Source organism: Phyllopteryx taeniolatus, chromosome 3, assembly GCF_024500385.1.
Source record: "Phyllopteryx taeniolatus isolate TA_2022b chromosome 3, UOR_Ptae_1.2, whole genome shotgun sequence".
Classification (NCBI taxonomy): domain Eukaryota; kingdom Metazoa; phylum Chordata; class Actinopteri; order Syngnathiformes; family Syngnathidae; genus Phyllopteryx; species Phyllopteryx taeniolatus.
Genome location: NC_084504.1, coordinates 11,010,644 through 11,029,308, shown reverse-complemented (window position 1 = coordinate 11,029,308; position 18,665 = coordinate 11,010,644). Strand labels below are relative to the sequence as shown.

The 18,665-nt window shown below is 42.1% G+C and overlaps 2 protein-coding genes across 4 annotated transcripts; both read right to left on the bottom strand.

Moving 5' to 3' along the window:
* Positions 1 to 113: 113 nt before the first annotated feature.
* On the bottom strand, positions 114 to 10,391 carry LOC133475750 (P2X purinoceptor 4-like). 3 transcript variants are annotated; one of them, XM_061769103.1, is made up of 14 exons: positions 10,368 to 10,391; positions 9,740 to 9,973; positions 9,066 to 9,213; positions 4,820 to 4,891; positions 4,677 to 4,749; positions 4,509 to 4,605; positions 4,318 to 4,398; positions 4,086 to 4,221; positions 2,970 to 3,106; positions 2,820 to 2,910; positions 2,677 to 2,742; positions 1,939 to 2,043; positions 1,758 to 1,865; positions 114 to 872 (listed from the first exon to the last, which is right to left on the bottom strand). In XM_061769103.1, exons 2-14 carry the CDS (start codon positions 9,862 to 9,864, stop codon positions 420 to 422), a joined length of 1,692 nt encoding a protein of 563 aa, XP_061625087.1. In that variant the 5' UTR covers positions 9,865 to 9,973; positions 10,368 to 10,391; the 3' UTR covers positions 114 to 419. The 3 variants fall into 3 exon arrangements, with proteins under 3 accessions (XP_061625087.1, XP_061625086.1, XP_061625088.1); XM_061769102.1 differs by lacking the exon at positions 10,368 to 10,391 and having other exon boundaries at positions 9,740 to 9,986; XM_061769104.1 differs by lacking the exons at positions 114 to 872; positions 10,368 to 10,391 and adding an exon at positions 932 to 1,688 and having other exon boundaries at positions 9,740 to 9,989.
* Positions 10,392 to 12,124: 1,733 nt separating this feature from the next.
* Positions 12,125 to 18,015, bottom strand: gstt1a (glutathione S-transferase theta 1a). Its single transcript, XM_061769264.1, has 5 exons — positions 17,855 to 18,015; positions 17,665 to 17,752; positions 15,451 to 15,607; positions 14,205 to 14,381; positions 12,125 to 12,350 (listed from the first exon to the last, which is right to left on the bottom strand). The coding sequence occupies exons 1-5, from the start codon at positions 17,958 to 17,960 to the stop codon at positions 12,150 to 12,152; spliced, it is 729 nt and encodes a 242-aa protein (XP_061625248.1). The 5' UTR covers positions 17,961 to 18,015; the 3' UTR covers positions 12,125 to 12,149.
* Between the last annotated feature and the right edge of the window lie 650 nt (positions 18,016 to 18,665).

Genomic DNA, 18,665 nt, shown 5'->3' with positions numbered 1-18,665 from the left:
AATCGTGTGTGATCTGTATAAATGAACGAATCGAGACTTGCATCAGTGCTCCATGCCAATTGGCTGACTGCTTATGTCACTGTTGTAGGCTTCCGTTATACACCCTGCAGTCACCAGCATTTCTCAGATTCATATGCATATCTGCTTGGAAATCATTTTGCACTTAAGCAAAATGTATCAGAATCAATAATTCAACAATTGGACAGACTTGCATCATTAAGAAAATGTCATGTTAATTTTGTTTAACCTTTATGCTTCTATTATACCTGGGGAAGCTGATCAATTACAGTTTCAAATCAAAATGTTTGTCCCATGTTGACATCTGGAGTATTGTTACAAACATACAAAATATTAACATGATCCATAATGTGCCGTTTGGCTGCTGTAATAAAGCTCTGATGACAGAATGTTTTCCTCGGTCACATCTCCGCTTCGTTAGCCAGCGCAAATCCGCCGTATCGTCCGTCCAGACTGGGGAATGCCTCCCTGATCCTCATCACGCAGCAGCGGGGAATGGCGGGCCGGGCGTCGGCCGGCGGGACGCCCAACCTCCAGACAATGTACTGGCGGTAGGCGCAGCGACGTAAGGCAGCTGCACTGGGTGGCGTTTGAGCGAGGGGTTCCTGGTAAACGAGCAGCGCCTCCAGGAGTGGGCGTTGCAGTGAGAGCTTGTCGAAGAGCGCCGATGTGGCCACGCAGGCGCCCTCGTTGCTGCGCCGGCAGCACAGCTCCTCCTGTGGGAGGGGTGAGCCACTGCAGCCGCCACATTTGCACCAACTTGGAGGACGGCGCTGGGGTTTGGTGAGGGCGGTGGGGGAGGGCTGAGGGTCAGGAAGGAGACAGAGCGTGGCCATCATGTGTCCTATATCCTCCTGATGGAATAAAGAGGAGAATGTAGGGGCAGCTATGTTGATACCACATGATACCTGGAGCAATGAGGATATCAAGCGTGACATTAGTACCCGGTGCGAACACATATGTTGTTGCCATACAATGTATGAACACATTGACAGCATGCGATATCTGATACGAAACAGGTTGGTGCGAACATGCTAATACAAGGTGTAATCATATACTTCAGGTGTGATATATTGCCATCTGTGATAGGTACAAATATGTTGACACCTGGTGTTCACATGTTAAAATTGTTTTGTCAATGTTTTCCCATGTACAGTGGTGACTTGAAATACAGGTTTACTTTGTTTCATGACCACGCTCGTGACTTAAAACACGTCGTTGGCGTCGGGCGGATCAATCATTTAAAAAACAAAAAAACAACATACCCCTGTGGGGACTGACCAAATCCAATCAATGTGAAAAAATATGAACTAGCGAGCTCAAATCGTCATTCCCCTTCAAAATGAATGTAAACATAGCAATATTACAAATATAATTTAAAAAGAAATTGATGGTACATAATTATTAGTTAATTGTGTTGCGCCTTGGCTGCCTGATGGCAGTATAATACATACGGATATACTGTACATGAACAAGAATTGTTCACTATCTGCCGCTTGTTGTGAAATTTGCTTGCACTATTGGTTCAGGGTGTACTCTGCCTCTGACCCGAAGACAGCTGGGATAGGCTCCAGCATGCCCGCGACCTGAGTGAGGATAAGCGGTCCAGAAAATGGATATTGGTCACGTCGCTCTCAATTTCTTGTCAAAGAGAGAAAAAGAAGTCGTATCTGGAAAGATTTGTAAGGCTGGTTACTCCTATCGCATGTTGCTGTGAAGAGTTTTAATTCAACTTTTACCTTTCGTGTCTGAACGCGAATGGTTTTGACATCCTGTAAGCGTTTCTTGTGAGACATCTTAACCAGACGGATGTTTTCCTCATCCACGTATGACACACACAGGATACACTGAAACACACACAAATACACAAAGTGACAAACACGCTGCTTTAAATATGTGATGTACAGTATTTCATCAAACCTCCTTTTTGTCCGGGATGGACTCCACTTTCCTCTCAGAGTAGTTCTGGCCCTCCTCGGCCGCATAGCAGGTAGTACCGATCAGCCAGTCCATTAGAACGGTCGTCTGCAAGTTCAGGTGACGGCACAGTTAGGAGTTAGCCCGTCACACTACAAGTAGGAAGTGTTGCTGCTGACCGCCATCTTTGTTTACTTGGTTATGTCATTGAAGACATTAGTTAAAACACAAAATTTATTTTGATAGCGTCTCTGACCATATATTGTGTTGATTGTAGGATGCCAGATGTGTACATGTTGCGTGACAAAACACTAATACAAAGTGCCTATTTGTTAATACCCAGTGTGATACCATGCACAAACATGAATATCACCCATAACGCTGTGTTGCTTCCAGGTGTGAACACATTAATACCAAGCATGAAAGTCTCGATAGCAAGTGATGCCAGCTGTGAACTGGTCGATACCCGGGCTGAATATAGATAAAATTCTAAAACTGTGGCTACTGAGTGTACACCTGTTGATACCAAGTGTTAACAGGTGTGACCCTGTTTTATTAACCGAACATGATACGAGGTGTGAAAATGTAAAAAAAAAAAATGTATGGAAATGATGATACCAAGTGATAGAGAAGGGGAGCACGTCCATACAAAGTGATACCTGGGGCAAGCATGTCTATAAAATGTGATATCTGGTATGTACATGTCAATACCGAGTACTTCTGGGTGTGAGTTGATCTTACCAGAGCGTAGTAGGACAATGTTGATCCGATGTAGACGACGAGCTGAATGAAGCTGAACTTTCCAGCCTGGAAGACAAATGTACCTCCTAAAAAGTATGCTTAAAAACATCAATAATAGTAATAATAGCAATAATAAATGGGACCTGTCCAAAGACCATGATGTCAAAGCGGATGCCGAAAGCTTTGTAGAGCGTCCTCTCCTCCGCTCTATCCACCGTCTTGTACTTGGCAAACCTGACATCAATTTGAAAAACATCAATCATTTTCATGAGTATTTGACTCATGATTGGTACCTAAAGTTGAATCCAGGGGAGAGGGTCTTGTTGCTCTCCTTCTGGTCCAAGCGTCTGAAGGAGTAGGTGGGGAGGCAGCGTCTGGTCAGATGGTCCAGGTTGCAGTCCCACTTGATTTGGATGCCTATCACGCCCCCCTATGGATGACATGTTGAAATGCAGGTCAGATGGCTACCTTTTTATTTTATTATTATTATTATTTTAAACCTTTGCTGTTAGGCTGATACTGTAGGTCGAGCGAAATGGAGGATCTGTATCCCTTTTAAGCTGGAAATGTTTCAGTGTGCAACAGGGGATTTTATTGTATTTTTTTTAAAACACTGCCACTCTAGTTCTTTATATTATGAAGGATATTTACTGAAGATTTCAGTTGGACAGAACAAGGTTTCAAAGGGGAGTGACCGGAAAAAAAAAAACAAGGGGTCAGAGAGAAAAATAAGAGACTAGCAGTAAGAAAAACAAACAAACAAAAAAAAAAGCATTCAATGCATAACAATGTGACATTGGGCTTTGCGTTTTAGACAGGACAGTGGTGCTATGCCCTGTGAGGGAAGAACAGGACAATGTAGGATAGGACAGGAGCGGAAGAGAGCAGGAAAAGTGTAGTGGACCTGGCTGTGCAACTGCAGTGTGGTGGGAGTGGCCATGTAGAGTCTAAATCTTGGTAGAAACAGAGTGCGAGTCAGGGGACATCCCAAGAAGTTCACAAGAGTTGTTTATGGCAATTCGGGGGTGGCCCCATTCAAGCAACTGAGTCTTAAGGGTGTGTCTGCGGACACATGCAAGTGAATTGACACAGTCAATCATGCACAATAAACATCAGAGGTGTCCTGGAATTGGTGTGCAAGCACGATGGGGACGGAGGATGCCCCAAAACTGGCCACCAGGAGGAGAATGCAGGGACCCACCATTCAAACTTTGTTTTAAATGTCTCTCAGACACAACAATGGAGATGACTTGCACGTAAAACAGCTATGTCCTTATAATAACGGACCAGGTGACAATATAACCGAACTCCTACACTTTTTAACACAGAAATGCAAACTGAAGTGAAGTTAACGATCTCCCATATAATGCTACGGCGAAACAGGATGATACCAGTAGTGCTCTTCACACCTCCACAGCCATGGTTGAGAAGTTCCCCCCAGCCTGGTGGACGACATCTCCCAGCGTGAAGACTGGACACAAAGAATCGTTACCACGTTGACATCTGGTCAGGTAGGACTCGGTCATCTCGGGTAAGATGTTCCTCCTACCAGATAAACCACAACGTACTTTTAAATATATGTGATAGCACACAGACTACAACTTGCATTGTTTGATGGAAATGTACACGTCAAAATGTCACCTGATGAAGTTGAAGGCGGGAAAATGGATGTTGTTCTTGATGAGCACAGTAAACTTCTCTGCGGACGCCAGCAGAGCAGGCCTGCACACGTACACACACTGTTAGCACGATTGAGAGCATTTAATATAGAGGGCTAAAAGCTAAAGGTTTAGCAGTACTAAAAACAGGAAGTAGAAGCTGCCCACGTGTACCTTGGCGGTTTGTGCTTGGCTTCGACGGGACACCAGGCTGCCACCTCACACGTTCTGGCCAACGCGTCAAATTTCACACACGAGCCCGTCTGTATCCCTGAGGGAGTTCAGAACCGAAGAGTGATAGATGCAACTTTTGATAACTGCACACAAGTCAAGTCAAAGTACCGTGGCTGTGCGGCTCCCAGGCGCCTCGCTTGCAGTCGTTGTGATGCCGACATCGACGGCCACTAGAGGGAGGCTGGGAAACAAAATGTCAGCTTTGTTGCCATGAGGTTAAATTGATGAGTCGCATCATTATTATGGACTACCTCAGGGCATCGTCCTTGCTTCTGGTTCTTGGTCACGATGACGTTGGTGACCACAAAGAAAGAGTTCTTGTCCTGAGATGACAACAAAGAGTGTGTGTGCGTGCCGTGGTGACCACAAATGCAGTAAACAAAACACAATGAAGTCTGTGTCCGTAAAGGTTACAGAGAGGAGGCACAGAAGAATTGTTTGAAAATTCAGTCACCAATGCCAGGTTGACTTAGCAAAATGAAATTTGGTAGGTGTGTCTATCATTAGTCAAAAAATAAATAAAATACACTTTTTAAAAAGTCTCAAAAAGCAATGCCCAGAAATACAAAGAAAACCCTGCAATTTGGGTTTGAAGTGGCCATTTTAGGGGTAATTTACACCATTCTTGCCCCCTGGAGTTTTGGGGAAATTCCTCCCCTGAAGCAGATTACACCGAGCATCATTTATTAGGCATGTCAATCATGAGTACAGCCACCAAAAAAAAGTTAAAAAGCTAAGCCCCAAAACACACAAAGCCTGCTATTTTGTTTTGAAGTGAATGTTGAATGTTTTGTATAACTGGCAATAAGTCATTCACATCTCTGTAGAGATATTTTGGCCCACTCTTCGTTGCAGATTTATTTTAATTTGGCAACACTGGAGGGTTTTCAAGCATAAACGGCCTTTTTAATGTCATGCCACTACATTTCAATCAGATTCAAGTCCGGACTTTGACAAGGCAAAAAGAAAACCTTTTCTTTTTCTTTTTAAAAAACATTTAGAAGTTAATAATAAATACATTTTCTTGTAGCGCTTGTCATAAAAGTCAGATGCTTTACAGGCATAAAATAAACAAAAGTCATAATAAATAGAGAAAAATAAATAAGAAGTGGTTAAATGTTTGTTGAAAGAGTGTTTTTAACTTTTTTTTGTTTTGTTTTGAATGGTTGTGGGGAGGGCGGGATAGTGAGCGACTGGTTAGCACATCTGCCTCACAGTTCTGAGGACCGGGGTTCAAGTCCCAGCCTCGCCTGTGTGGAGTTTGCATGTTCTCCCCGTGCCTGCATGGATTTTCTCCTGGTACTCTGGTTTCCTCCCACATTCCAAAAACATGCAAGGTAGGTTAATTGAAGACTCTAAATTGTCTGTAGGTGTCAATGTGAGTGTGAATGGTTGTTTGTTTATGTGTGCCCTGCGATTGGTTGGCGACCGGTTCAGGGTGTACTCCGCCTCCCGCCCAAAGATAGCTGGGATAGGCTGCAGCACACCCGCGACCCTAGTGAGGATAAGTGGTACAGAACATGGATGGTTGGATGGATTGTGGGGAGTCAGAGGCACGGCTGTGTGGGGGGAGAGAGTTCCAGAGAGTGGGGGCAGCAAAAGCGAAGGCCGGAAGCGACGGGAGGGGTGATAGTGCTGCAGAGGATCAGTTATGTATGGGGGGCCAGGATATTGAGGGATTTGTAGATGATGAGCAGGATCTTGAAGAGGATGTGCTGTTGTATGGGTAGCCAGTGGAGCTGTTGAAGGACAGGGGTGATATGATCATTGGAAGCGGGTATGGGTGAGTAACCGGGAAGCTGAATTCTGTACAGTTTTTTTTTTCCCAGGTGAATGGAGAGAAGACCGTAAAGAAGGCTATTGCAATAGTCTGGTCTGGAGGAAATAAAGGCATGGATCAGGGTTTCAGCAGCAGATGATGAGACGGTCGGACGAAGGCGGGCGATGTTTCGGAGGTGGAAGAAGGCCATTTTGGTGATTTGACGGATGTGCGGTTGGAAGGGGAGTGTGGGCTCGAAAATGAAACAGGTTTCTGATCTGTGAGGGAGGGGGTGAGTTTGTGACCATCAATGGAGAATGTGAAGTCCTGTGTGGAGGGGAGGAGGGATTTGGGACCAATAATAGTATGTTCTGATTTATTGCCGTTTGCGGAAGTCGGTGGTCACCCAATGATTTTATTGCAGAGAGGTATTTTGTGAAAGTAGAGATTGTGGCGTTTTTGTTGATAGATTCTGTAGAGTTGTGTGTCATCGGCGTAGCAGTGAAATTGAAGTCTATGGTAGCAAACGATGTGTCCACGGGGTAGCATGTGGACAATGAATAGGAGGGGACAAAGCACAGAGCCTTGAGGGACACCGTGCATTACTGGGATGGAGCAAGATTTGTTAATGGAGAAGTTGACTTGCTGGTGTGTTTTGGATCGTTGTCCTGCTGCTTAACCCAAGTGCGCTTCATCAGGAGGTCACAAACTGATGACTGAACATTCTCCTTCAGGATTTACAAACTGAATTGACAAATCAGCCCCAGACCATCACACGACCACCACCATGTTTGACTGATGTTCTTTTTCTGAAATGCTGTGTTACATTTACACCAAATTCATCAAGACACACACCTTCCAAAAAGTTAAACTTCCATCTCGTCAGTCCGTATTATATTCTCCCAAAAGTCTTGGCAATCATACAGATGCTTTTTTTTTTGGGGGGGGGGGGGGGGGGGGAGAGTAAGATGAGCCTTTATGTTCTTTTTGGTCAGCAGTGGTTTTCACCTTGGAACTCTGACAAGGATGCCATTTTTTCCCAGTCTCTTCCTTATTGTTGAATCATGAACATGAACACCTTAACTGAGGCAAGGAAGGCCTGAAGTTTTTTAGATGTTGTCCTGGATTCCTGTGTGACCTCCTGGATGAGTCGTCACTGTGCTATTGGGGTAATTTTTAAAGGCTGGCCACTAACTAGGAAGGTTCATCACTCATCAATGTTCATCAATGTTTTCTCTATTAGTGGATAGTGGTGTGCTGGATTCCTAAAATTTAAGAAATGGCTTTGTAACCTGCCCTGCAATTGGCTGGCAACCAGTTCAGGGCGTACCCTGCCTCTCGCCCAGAGTCAGCTGGGATAGGCTCAAGCTCGTCCACGACCCTCGTGAGGATAAGCGGTACGGAAAATGGATGGGCTTTGTAAACATTTCCAGACTGATGTAATTTACTTTATTCCTCATCTGTTCTTGAATTTCTTTGGATCCGGCATTTTGTTGCACCTTTTTGAGATCTTTCGGCCGACTTAATTTTGTCAGATTCAATCTAAGGGATTTCTTAATTAAACAAGTCTGGAAGTATTCAGGCTTTGGTGTGGTCAGTGAAAATTAACTCATATTACCCCAAAAATTAATTAGCCACAGTTAATTCATGATTTAACAAAGGTGACAATTACATTTTCCAAACAGGGCCAGGTAGCTTTGAATAGTTTTTGCCCCCCTTAATAAATAACATTATATAATTCAAAACAGTTTTTTATGTTTACTTGGGTTATCTTTATCAAATATTTACATTTGTGTGATGATATTTAAACATTTACATGGGGAAACTATGCAAAAAAAGAAAATAAGAAGAATTTGAGAAGGAGCAAATACTTTTTCAGGGCCCCGTAACAATATCAAATTTTGTAGACATGTCTAGCAATAGGAGACCCACAAAAAATTGTCGTGAAGAGAGACAGACCTGTTCAGGGTCGCAGGGTGCTGGAGCCTATCCCAGCTGACTTCGGGTGAAAGGCAGACTACACCCTGAACTGGTCGCCAGTCAGCCACAGGGCACATATAGACACCACTCACACTCACATTCGCACCGTCACTGAGTGGGAACTGAACCCACGCTGCCGACACCGAAGTCAGGCCAATTTTTCTTAGCGACATGAAATTTGGTAGGCATGTCTATCATGCACAGACCCACAAAAACATCTCAAGAAGCCATGTCAGAAAAGACATTTGGTTTGAAGTCGCTATTCAGGGGTAATTTCCAGGGATCCTTGCTTCCTGAATTTCGCTTGAAAATTCGCCAAACAAACGCCATTCAAGCAACAAGTTTTTCCTCATGTTTTTTAGATAGTAGGGTGAAAGCTGCAGGTGGCTACTAGTGTGGAGTGAATTGACAGTGTTTTGAGGATAATAGCATGTCAGCAACATATAGGGGTTAAAAAAAAAAAAGAGAGAACTAAGCATACTTTATTTTTGGAACAGTGAAATCAATTCAAAATTTTGAATTATGAACTGTGAACTGAACTTTGAACTACTTCGCCTACACAATGATTTTTCCCAACACGGGGAGACACACAAAAAAAGTCTTCATGAATCCATTCCCAGTAAATCACAAAAAGTCTGCCATTTTGGTTTGAAGTTGCCATTTCAAGTCCAAATAATGATAACCAATCAGCAGCATGAAGAAAGTCATAGGTGGAAGGGGAAAAAAAACAACGTTGTAAAGATTCACGGAGCTCTGACCTGCGAGGGTCCGCTGTAGTCTGCCTCATCCCAGATGACGGCTTCCTCGCCGGGCAGCTGCATGCGGGCAACGCCCTTCACCTTGGCGGTCACGGAGCTGACTACCTGATCAAACTGTTGGTACTTCCGGTTCCACAACATCAACACGCTAACACCACAAACAACAACACTGTTATGTTGGCATGTTAGCATGCTAACATCTGTTTCTCCATCTAGCATGCTAGCCTACATGTTTAGTCCAATGTCCATTTAGCAAGCTACCCAACAAATTTATGTCCATTTAACACAAATGTGACATCATTGTATGTTCATAAGATACTGCATATCGTAAAGGTCCATGTAAACCAATTGACACAGAAAATACTGTTATATGCATTTACATTTTAATAAATTAGCTTAATGGACAATATATTTTAGTAAACTAGGGCACATGCACTTGTTAATTTACCACTTTATCACGTCATCATAACAGCTATCTTCATTAAAAAATATATATATTTTTTTTTTTTTTAACTTTGATAGTTTTGGTGGCACATACTGCCAACCAGACAGTCCAAACTTTTAAACATATTTTCAAGAAGCTGCTATCACATATTACTAAATAATTAGAACAATGATGGGGTTTTTTTCTACGTTTGTTAAAATCGTTTTTAAAGAAGCGGGAATGACGTCACCATATGAAGAGCAGCACCGCTGCGTTCAGGGTCCACTTGAGCGAGCCCAGCCGGACGCTATGGATGCGGACCAGCTTGGTCGTCTCGTAGCTGCACAGCGCGACCACCTTGCCGCTGACCCCCATCCTTGTTCGACCAGAACCAGAACCAGAAGGTCGCCAGCGTTTTTCCGGTCTGCGGCGTTGTTGTGGCGTGAGTCAGGTCACCTGACCTCCGTTGATTGACAAGCTGCAGCTGTGAAAAGTTGGTACAATTCTTTGGGAGTCTTTGTTTTTATATTTAGGACGTAAAATGGTGATTTTATTTTATTCTGAATATTTTAAAAATGTTTTCATGTTTGCTATCACGAAAAAAAAAACATGAAAACAAAAAGGTCCGAGAGAGGAAAAAAAAAAAACAATGGACAAGTGGTCAATAAAGAAACAGTGGCATTTAGAGGACACTATTTGTAATTACATCAACTAGCTATCTCGTCACCCTTGACTATATATTTTTTAAAAACTAATAAATGAAAAACGTATGCCTTACTACAAAATAGAAAATAAAATAACTTACAAAAATAATTAATAAATGACTGTTAAAGATTTTTTTTAATTAAATTAAATTATAAATTAAAGTTGTAACTTACATAAAATGAAATTCTTAAAAAAAGAATGTGGTTGAGATAAAATAACTTCCTGTTGAAGATTTTTTTTTATGTCACGTTATAAATGGTCTATGGACTGCACTTATATCGCGCTTTAGAAAAATAATTTCAATTTAATGAGTAAACATAATATGTGTCTTGTTGCTTTTTCAAATTATAATATATAACAAAAATACTCTTACATTAAAGAACATGTTGAAGGTTTTAAAAAATAGACAAAAGTTGTGACTGAAAACTTTAAGAACACGAATAACAAACTAATACATGATAAAAGAGAAGTGAACAATGAGCAGTGAAGAAAGAGTGTCATCTACAGGAAATTACTTGTAATTACAACAAGCTTTGCCTTTTAATATGGCGTGATGTCGTTGATATTTATTTCTACCATATAAATGTCATAGTAGTAATATTACCACTTATTATCAGAAATATATTTCTGTAACAATACGATATATGAAAAATATTTTTTCAAACAAGGTTTTTCTCCCAGACACAATAACATTGTATACTTCGTGTTTACAAATCCTAAGAATTGTCTTCTTTCAGGAAAGCATTCTTTAGTTTAATTTACAAAAAATTGAAAATGAATATTCTTTCAGATAAAAGACCTCCATATTTGATTTTAAAAAGAAATATTCTGGAAAACAATTGTTTGATTATTTAATTAAAAATCATTCAAATACATTGCAGAAACGTTAACATTATTTTGAAAAATAATTTCCTTTTTTAAAATAAAAAATAAAATGATTTTAAAAAAAAAACGGTTACAAAACAAAGATCATCTGTGAAGGATGAGTAGTGGCTGAGACACGCATTTGTGGACCCATTCCATCCATTTTATTTATTTAAAGATTTATGTCTTATTATTTTATTAGCCTAATACCAGAATTGCCTATGTAATTTTTCAACATTTTCGGAAAACAAGAAAAAACGCAACAAATTCAACAAACAGAGTACAGCTGATTTTGTCCTGGTACACACATAAGGATTTTTCAAATCGTAAAAGTCAATTTATCTGTGACAGACCCCACACATGAAGATAAAAAAAATCAGGCATTTGACAGTTTTGGTTATATGGTGTGTGATGTGGTATGCGTGATCATCTTAACACATAACACCACACACTTAAAGATTCTGTTCCACCACTGATCTTCAAACAAGTCCGCTGAGGCAGAAATCTCGCGTGTTCACACGTGGTCTCACAAAAACGCAAAAAGGGCAGACACTTCTGGGTATGCGTCGATGTTTGCCGGGTTGTGGAATGGCCATGTCGTCAATAAAAATACTTGCTTTGGAAAATACTTCTTGCCTTCTGGGGAACTTTTATACCAGCAAACAACAACATCGGACAAGACATGTTGGCTTCCTGATCTTGAGTCAGAGTGCTTCTTGATTGCGTTCCACATCACAGTTCTCGGCATCATGACTCGGCAAATAGTCTTTTGCCACACAAAGATTTTTGGTCGTAAATACTGAACACGTTTAATATTTAATATAGTCAGCCCTGACCCCTTTTGGACCCTACTATAATTACAAAGCCACTCATAACACACCTCAAACCAAAGGATAATCTTATAAAATATAAAAAAAAAAGGCGCGAATTTTGGACAAAAATAGTCCGATTGTCTTTATGTGTGTACCGGGCCTTAGGTGTTAAAGTTTTGTATCAAGACAGACAACATCTGAAAGAGCGCCATTATGTGGTCGTATGATCGTAATGAGTCTTTAGAAAAATAGCGTTTGTTCTGATGTTTTTATTGGCATTCACAAGAAGGTTTTCTTGAATTTGTCCTTGAAGATTTGGGGCAGTCCTCCTTCGCGCAGCGTCTGCGCCACGGCGCCACTCGTCATGATGGCGGCGTTAACCTCGTCGAAGAGCGCGACGCCCACCTCCTTCTTCACGCGCTCGCGCCACGCCGACAGCTTGGTACGCTCCGAGAAGACGTCCACGCCGCTGCTCACCGGCTAACCACAACAACAACCAGTGTTGGGAAATATCATTTTCTACGCAAACTAGTTCAAAGTTTAGTTCACCGTTCCACTTCATAGTTCTTTTTGTTTGTGCTCAATATGTTGCTGACTGGTTATTACCCTCAAAATACTGGCTTTTAATTTCCCGATTGTTGGCACCCATTCACTCCACACTAGTAGCAAGCTGCATCTTTGACCCTACAATCTCCAAAACAATTTGCTTTTATTTTTTTTTTGTCCTTAATGTGCAAACAAAAACACGCAACACAGTATGACAGGAATTACGGTGAAAGGACGTTGATATTATATGATATGACATTCGTAACAGCTCTGGTTGACTATATTAAAAAAACAAATATTTTGTTAATCAGTGTGATTGCACAGAACACATTGACTCCCATTTAAGCAGTGTCCCTGAACGTAACTCTCATTCTCATGCAGCTGCGACGTGCCTGAAATGAACGGCGGCCGTGGCCGCGCTGAATCGATTGCCAAATACAGTTTATCCGCCAACACACAGAGGCTCGTAAATAGTGTACTTAGACGGGTTTTGTCCTGGAAGTCCCTAACAAAACCAAAAACTCTTGAATGAAAATGAACTTTCGTTCAAAAACTGTTCACCAGAATGAGCGTGTTCTCAATTACTTTCATCAGGCAGAAATGAACTACGTTCAGTTCATGTTCGCCCAAAATATGAACTACTTCATGAACTTTCACTCATTGAACTCGTTCAGGTACAACACACCAATCTTCATCATTATCGTGTTTGGAAAAAAGTTCACGCTTCCACTGGAAAGCAATTGAGTTAGCTAGGTAGCTAGTTGGCGGCACCGTCTTAGACTGGTTAGCATGTCGGCCTCACAGTTCTGAGGACCAGGGTTCAAATCCCGGCTCTACCTGCGTGGTTTTCTTCCGGGTACTCTGGTTTCCTCCCACATCCCAAAAACAGGCGTGGTAGGTTCATTGAAGACTCTAAATTGCCCGTAGGTGTGAATGTGAGTGAGGATAGTAATTGTTGAAACTTTGTATGTGGAATTCTTCCCCATTATTGCTGGATGTACAACTTCAGTTGCTCAACAGTACGGGGACTCTGTCATGACACTCACCTGTTGCCAGTTAACATGTGGAATGTTTTAAACAAGGGTATTTTGAGCATTCCTCAACTTTCCCAGTCTTTTGTTGCTCCTGTCCCAGCTTTTTTGGAATGTGTCCCAGGCATCAAATTCAAATTGAAATATCTTGTCTTTGTAATCTATTCAATTTAATATAATTTGAAAGGGATTCATTCTTTTCTGTTTTTATTTACACTTTGCACAATAGCTTTGCTTATGGTAACTTATTTAGTTGGCTAGCTATATAGTTAATTGCTTTAGTAACTTAGCGAATAAGAAAGTTTGCAAGTCAGTCAGTCAGTTTGTCAGCTATTTAGTTACTTATGTATTTAGTGAACTAGTTTATTTCTAAGATCACAACTGGGTAGCTAAGTGAGTTAGTGTATATAGATTGTTAGTTAGATCGGTAGCTAATCTGTTGGCTAGTTAGCAAGCTGATTAGTTAATTCCTTCACTGTCTAGTTAGGTAGCTAGCGAATTTGATAGTTTGTTGACTAGGTAGTCAGGTAGTTTGCTAGCTAGTTAGTTTGTTTGCTAGTTAATTAGATTGCTAGTTAGTTACTTAGTTATCTAGTAGTTAATTGAAGACAAACACATTTGAAAGTATCACTTTGCTTCCATCGGCGGCCAAGTTGGGGCAGTGCCCCACCACATCCAGCCGATGGAACTGTTGTGAAAAAAAGCCTGCTGTGTGCGTCAAATGTTTTCAGTCCTTTTTGTATTGTGTCTCCATCACCTGCATGATCTCAGCCATGGCCACCAGGTCAGCCAACGAGATGGAGGCGCCACACAGGAACAAGCTTTCACCCAGGAAATGCTTCTCCAAGACGTCCACAGCCTGGGTCAGCTCCTCCACGGCCGACGACATTTTGTCTTCGGGGACCTCGTGGCCCATCACTAGCGGGTACATGTTCTGGCACAGGCACACACACTTTTGACTGTGGATTATTTCTCGTGGTCGTGTTTATTTCTTTTGTGCCTGCCAGGGACTATTTTTTGACTTATTTATTTCTCGTTGTCGTATTGTGAAAGGTAGTGGTTATAGTAGAGTAGATAATTGCAAATATGACAAGATTCATTCAAATTGGGATAAAGGAACATACATATCACCTTCAAATCCCATTCTTTAAAAAAACTACAGCAAAATCCAAGATGGCCACGCAAAAAAAATTTTTTTTCTTAGAAATGCTTTTGATACAAAAATGTCTGTCCAATGGCCATATTTACATTTAACTTTATTTATATATAAACATTTATACATGAAAAACATCAATACAGTGGTGCCTTGAGGTACGAGTGATCCGGTTTAAGGGTTTTTTGAGATATGAGCCGTCATTCGGCCAATTTTATGCATTGACTTGCGAGGCAAAGCTTTGCAATATGTGCGATGTACGGTGGCAGTGAACTCAACTCGACTCACTTCATAACAAGCAGCAGTTTGGCAGATAGTGAGCAGTTCTTCAAATAAAGGAAAAACTAGCTGACTAACTGGCTAATGAACTAGCTAGGTAAGTGAATTCAGTACCGTGATGAACTAACTAGCTAACTAAATAATTACTAACTGGCTGTCTAACCAACTGACTGACCTGCTTACGAACTCGCTAAGTGACTTAAGTAATGGACTAAGTAGCTCGCTAACTAAATACATAAATAAATAGATAGCGACATAGCTAAGTAAGTAACTGACCAACAAACTAGCTAGCTTGCTAAGCTAACAAACTAGTTAACTACTGCTAATATTACTATTAATAGTACTATGGCTTATGGAGTAGCTGTGACTGTCTACATGTATAGCTGCATGACTGTATTATGCTGCCCCCCCTATCTCCTATTAAACTCCTATCTCAAGGCACCACTGTATGCTGTTAGTGACAGGAACTACAGGAAGTGGTGAGTTCCAGGAGTGGCTCATATGTACAAATAGAGCGAAGGTAGTAAGGGGGATGTTAAGGGATGCAAAGTGGGGGTGGGTTGTGTTTTACCTTCAGCAGGAAGACCTTTGACCCATGGGCTCGCAGGTTCATCTGCTGCCAGGACAGGTACTCATTGACCCGCGCCCGCTGTCGCAGGTCGGCCGGGTACCAGTGGTCAGGAAGGAAGGACGCATGCTTCTCAGCTAGGTACTGAAGGATGGCCACACTGGATACAGGAACGTTAGCCACTTTGACGCTACTTCCAATCAGTACGCAGGCGATGTAGAGGGGCTGGGGCATCGGAATACGCATGCAATAGCACGCCGTATTATATCTCTCTGGCCTATTTCACGCAGACGTAGCTTGGCGTAGCTCCTTCCATGCAGAGAATCGACAATTGCCAGATCAGAGCCGAAACGGACGATCTGGCATTTATCCACCTTTGCCTTCCACACAGACCCAATGAAAATGTAAAATAGTTTTCTGACAGTGTGACAATTGCTTTCGATACAACAGGGCGGGAGTCGGGTGTTAAACTACACAGCCGCCTTCTGGCTTGTCACGATCCCTTTTCACACAGTTGCTGCCATGTCTCTGACATCGCCAGGTAGACTTTGCCACCCCATTCCGTGTTGGTACCTTTATACAGAACTGTGTAAAAGGGGCTAACGTCTGACATTAATCTTCACAGCCCTGTTTTGGCTTTGTGCTTTCTCCCTTCACACAGCCTCACTCCTGCTAATGTTACGACTAAAGAAACCGGCAAATTGGAATCTTGACAACCCCCCCTCCCCCAATTTCTTGTCCGTACCTTTCACACACAAGGGTGACAAAACACGGCTTTGATAGGTGGTGTAAATAGGGGTAATGCCAGCTATTAACACCCCCATTTCCCCAGTTTCCTTTCACGCAGCCTCTTTCCCACCACTGTTTTGTCTATGATACCACTTTGGAAACTTCGTCGCCCATTCTGTGTTGGTACCTTTCACACAGCACAGTGACAAAGAGAAAAAGTGGTTTTGATGGGAAGTGTGAAAGGTGTTAATGTCAGCTCCATTTTACACCATCTCTCGTACCACCTCAGAAGCTGAAGATTTGTTGGGTCACCTCCCCCCACCTTCAGGGTGTGGGTACCTATCACACAGCTTTTAAGGACAGTGAAAGGGTCTAATCCAGCGGTGAGCAAACTACAGCCCACGGGCCATATCCAGCTCGCCAAAGATTGGTACAGAATCGCCCAAATCATATCAAAATCATGACTACATTCATTTGACCTTGTCCTGTAATGCAGAGTGGTTCCACCAGGTTGTGCTGTAATGCCCAGTGGTTGCACCAGGTAGCGCAGTAGGTACAGCGATACATTGACTTGACTTTGGCTGTTCTGTTTTTGCTCTGCTACTGCTCTGAACCCTTCTTCAACCACAAGTGGCCCAAAGAAAAAAAAAGTCGACAGTGAGTGCCGAGTGTTTAATATAGAATGGACTCCTAAATACTTTTTCACTGAAGTCCGCTCAAAAGCTGTATGTCTAATTTGTTAAGAAACTTTGCGGTTTTAGAGGAATATAACATCAGCTGTCACTTTTCTACCAAGCATGCTGATTATGCTAACAGCCAATCAACACAAGAGCTGATAGCTACGCCTCAGCTGTTAAAATCAAGCTTGCAGGCTCAGCAAAACCTTGATCTGACAAACTGACAAAGTTCAACTCTCAAACTGGATGGGTTTTATGCTTCATTAAGCGCGGACAAAGTTCAAAAAATCCTGAAGATGGCACAGAGGATGCCGGTGTTGTTTGGCTCTACACGTGTGAACAGACGTTTAGTGTGATGAACACCAACAAAACATCCTACAGATCCCAGCTGAGGGATGAACACATCAGATGTGTTCTGAGAAGTGCCACAAAAAAAACTAACACCAGACTTGCACTGGCAAAAAAAGGTGATCAACAAAACAACACTGTTCCCATTAAAAGTAAATCTAAGTATTAACACTACAAGGCCTTTTTTGTTTGTTTATTTTTTTATATGTAAGCATCTGGTCCTGGTTTGGCCCGCCTGTCAAATTTTAAAAGTAAATGTGGCCCCTGAGCTAAAAAGGTTTGCCCACCCCAGGTCTAATCCCAACTGTTAAACTTCAAATTCCAGTTCTAGCTTTACACTATTAACTTAAATAGCCACCACTGTGAAGGCAATGATACTACCTCTTGAATATTCCTCCCTCCATTTTGTGTCGCTATCGCTCACACGGAGAGAATGTTGGCTTAAATAAAAGTTTGTTTGTACCTTTCCGTGAGGACAAAGTCGCCGTCCTTCATGACAGGAACTTTCCTTATCGGGCTGATCTTCCCGAACTCTTCGCCATACTGCTCCCCTGGCACGCACGCACACACATGCAGTTCTTTTAATGGATGCTTACTTTGCGACACACAATGAGGGTTAAGTCAATATAAGTGCAGAGTGCGCGTGTGTGTACCTTTAGCCAGGTCCACCAGCTTGAATTCAAAGGGAATAGCGTTGACCTTGGCGAACATGAACAGGGAGCGGCAGGGCTGCGAGCGAAGGTCCAGATACAACTCCATCTTGACTGACAGAACGAGAGCCTCCGCCGCAATGCTTTTAAGGCACAGGGAAGAAATGCCCTTTCCCGCCCCTTACCCCCCTTATCATCCCTCCTCTCTGGAGGCGGGAAATAGGGGAAAGGTTCAATCAGGGTGACGGCCGTGTGTTCTTCAATCTTTTTTTTTGCGCTCACAATGATTGAACACACATTACGCCACAAAACTTCAGGACTTTGGGTTTTTGGGTGACATTTACGGATAAATCAGAAGTGCACTTTAACCTTTTCGGGTGAACTTATATTAACCTCGTGTAAAACGTTTGAATGCACGTTAATGCGACACAATTAATGTGGCGTATGTCATGTGACGCGTTAGTCATGTAATGTACGCAAGTCTCGTGACATACTTAAGGAATGCGACATGTACATCACGTACAAGACACAATGCGTCATATGTAAGTCATGCGACATATTTAAGTTATGTGAGCTAAGTCATGTGACACGCAAGTTGTGCAACGTAGGTCATGCAGGAGTAAGTCATGATGTACAGTATGTAGTCTTTCAGTGTAAGTAATCTAATGTACATAAGTCACTTGACCTACTGTATGTAGGTCATGCATAAGTCATTATGTATGTAAATCACATGAGGTACGGAAGTCATTTGATGTAAGCCATGCGACCTAAGTTGTGACATACATAAATCATGTGGGGTATGGTCTTGGATATG

What these genes read in the sequence shown, in the direction of transcription:
- LOC133475750 (XM_061769103.1), bottom strand. Translation starts at nt 9,864, where the DNA reads ATGGGGGTCAGCGGCAAGGTGGTCGCGCTGTGCAGCTACGAGACGACC. An exon ending in CCCGCCTTCAACTTCATCAG is followed by an intron (nt 4,222 to 4,317) that starts GTGACATTTTGA and finishes TTTATCTGGTAG; the next exon opens with GAGGAACATCTTACCCGAGA. An exon ending in CATTGTCCTACTACGCTCTG is followed by an intron (nt 2,044 to 2,676) that starts GTAAGATCAACT and finishes CTGAACTTGCAG; the next exon opens with ACGACCGTTCTAATGGACTG.
- gstt1a (XM_061769264.1), bottom strand. Translation starts at nt 17,960, where the DNA reads ATGGAGTTGTATCTGGACCTTCGCTCGCAGCCCTGCCGCTCCCTGTTC. An exon ending in GACTTTGTCCTCACGGAAAG is followed by an intron (nt 15,608 to 17,664) that starts GTACAAACAAAC and finishes TCCTGTATCCAG; the next exon opens with TGTGGCCATCCTTCAGTACC. An exon ending in CAAAGGTCTTCCTGCTGAAG is followed by an intron (nt 14,382 to 15,450) that starts GTAAAACACAAC and finishes TGCCTGTGCCAG; the next exon opens with AACATGTACCCGCTAGTGAT.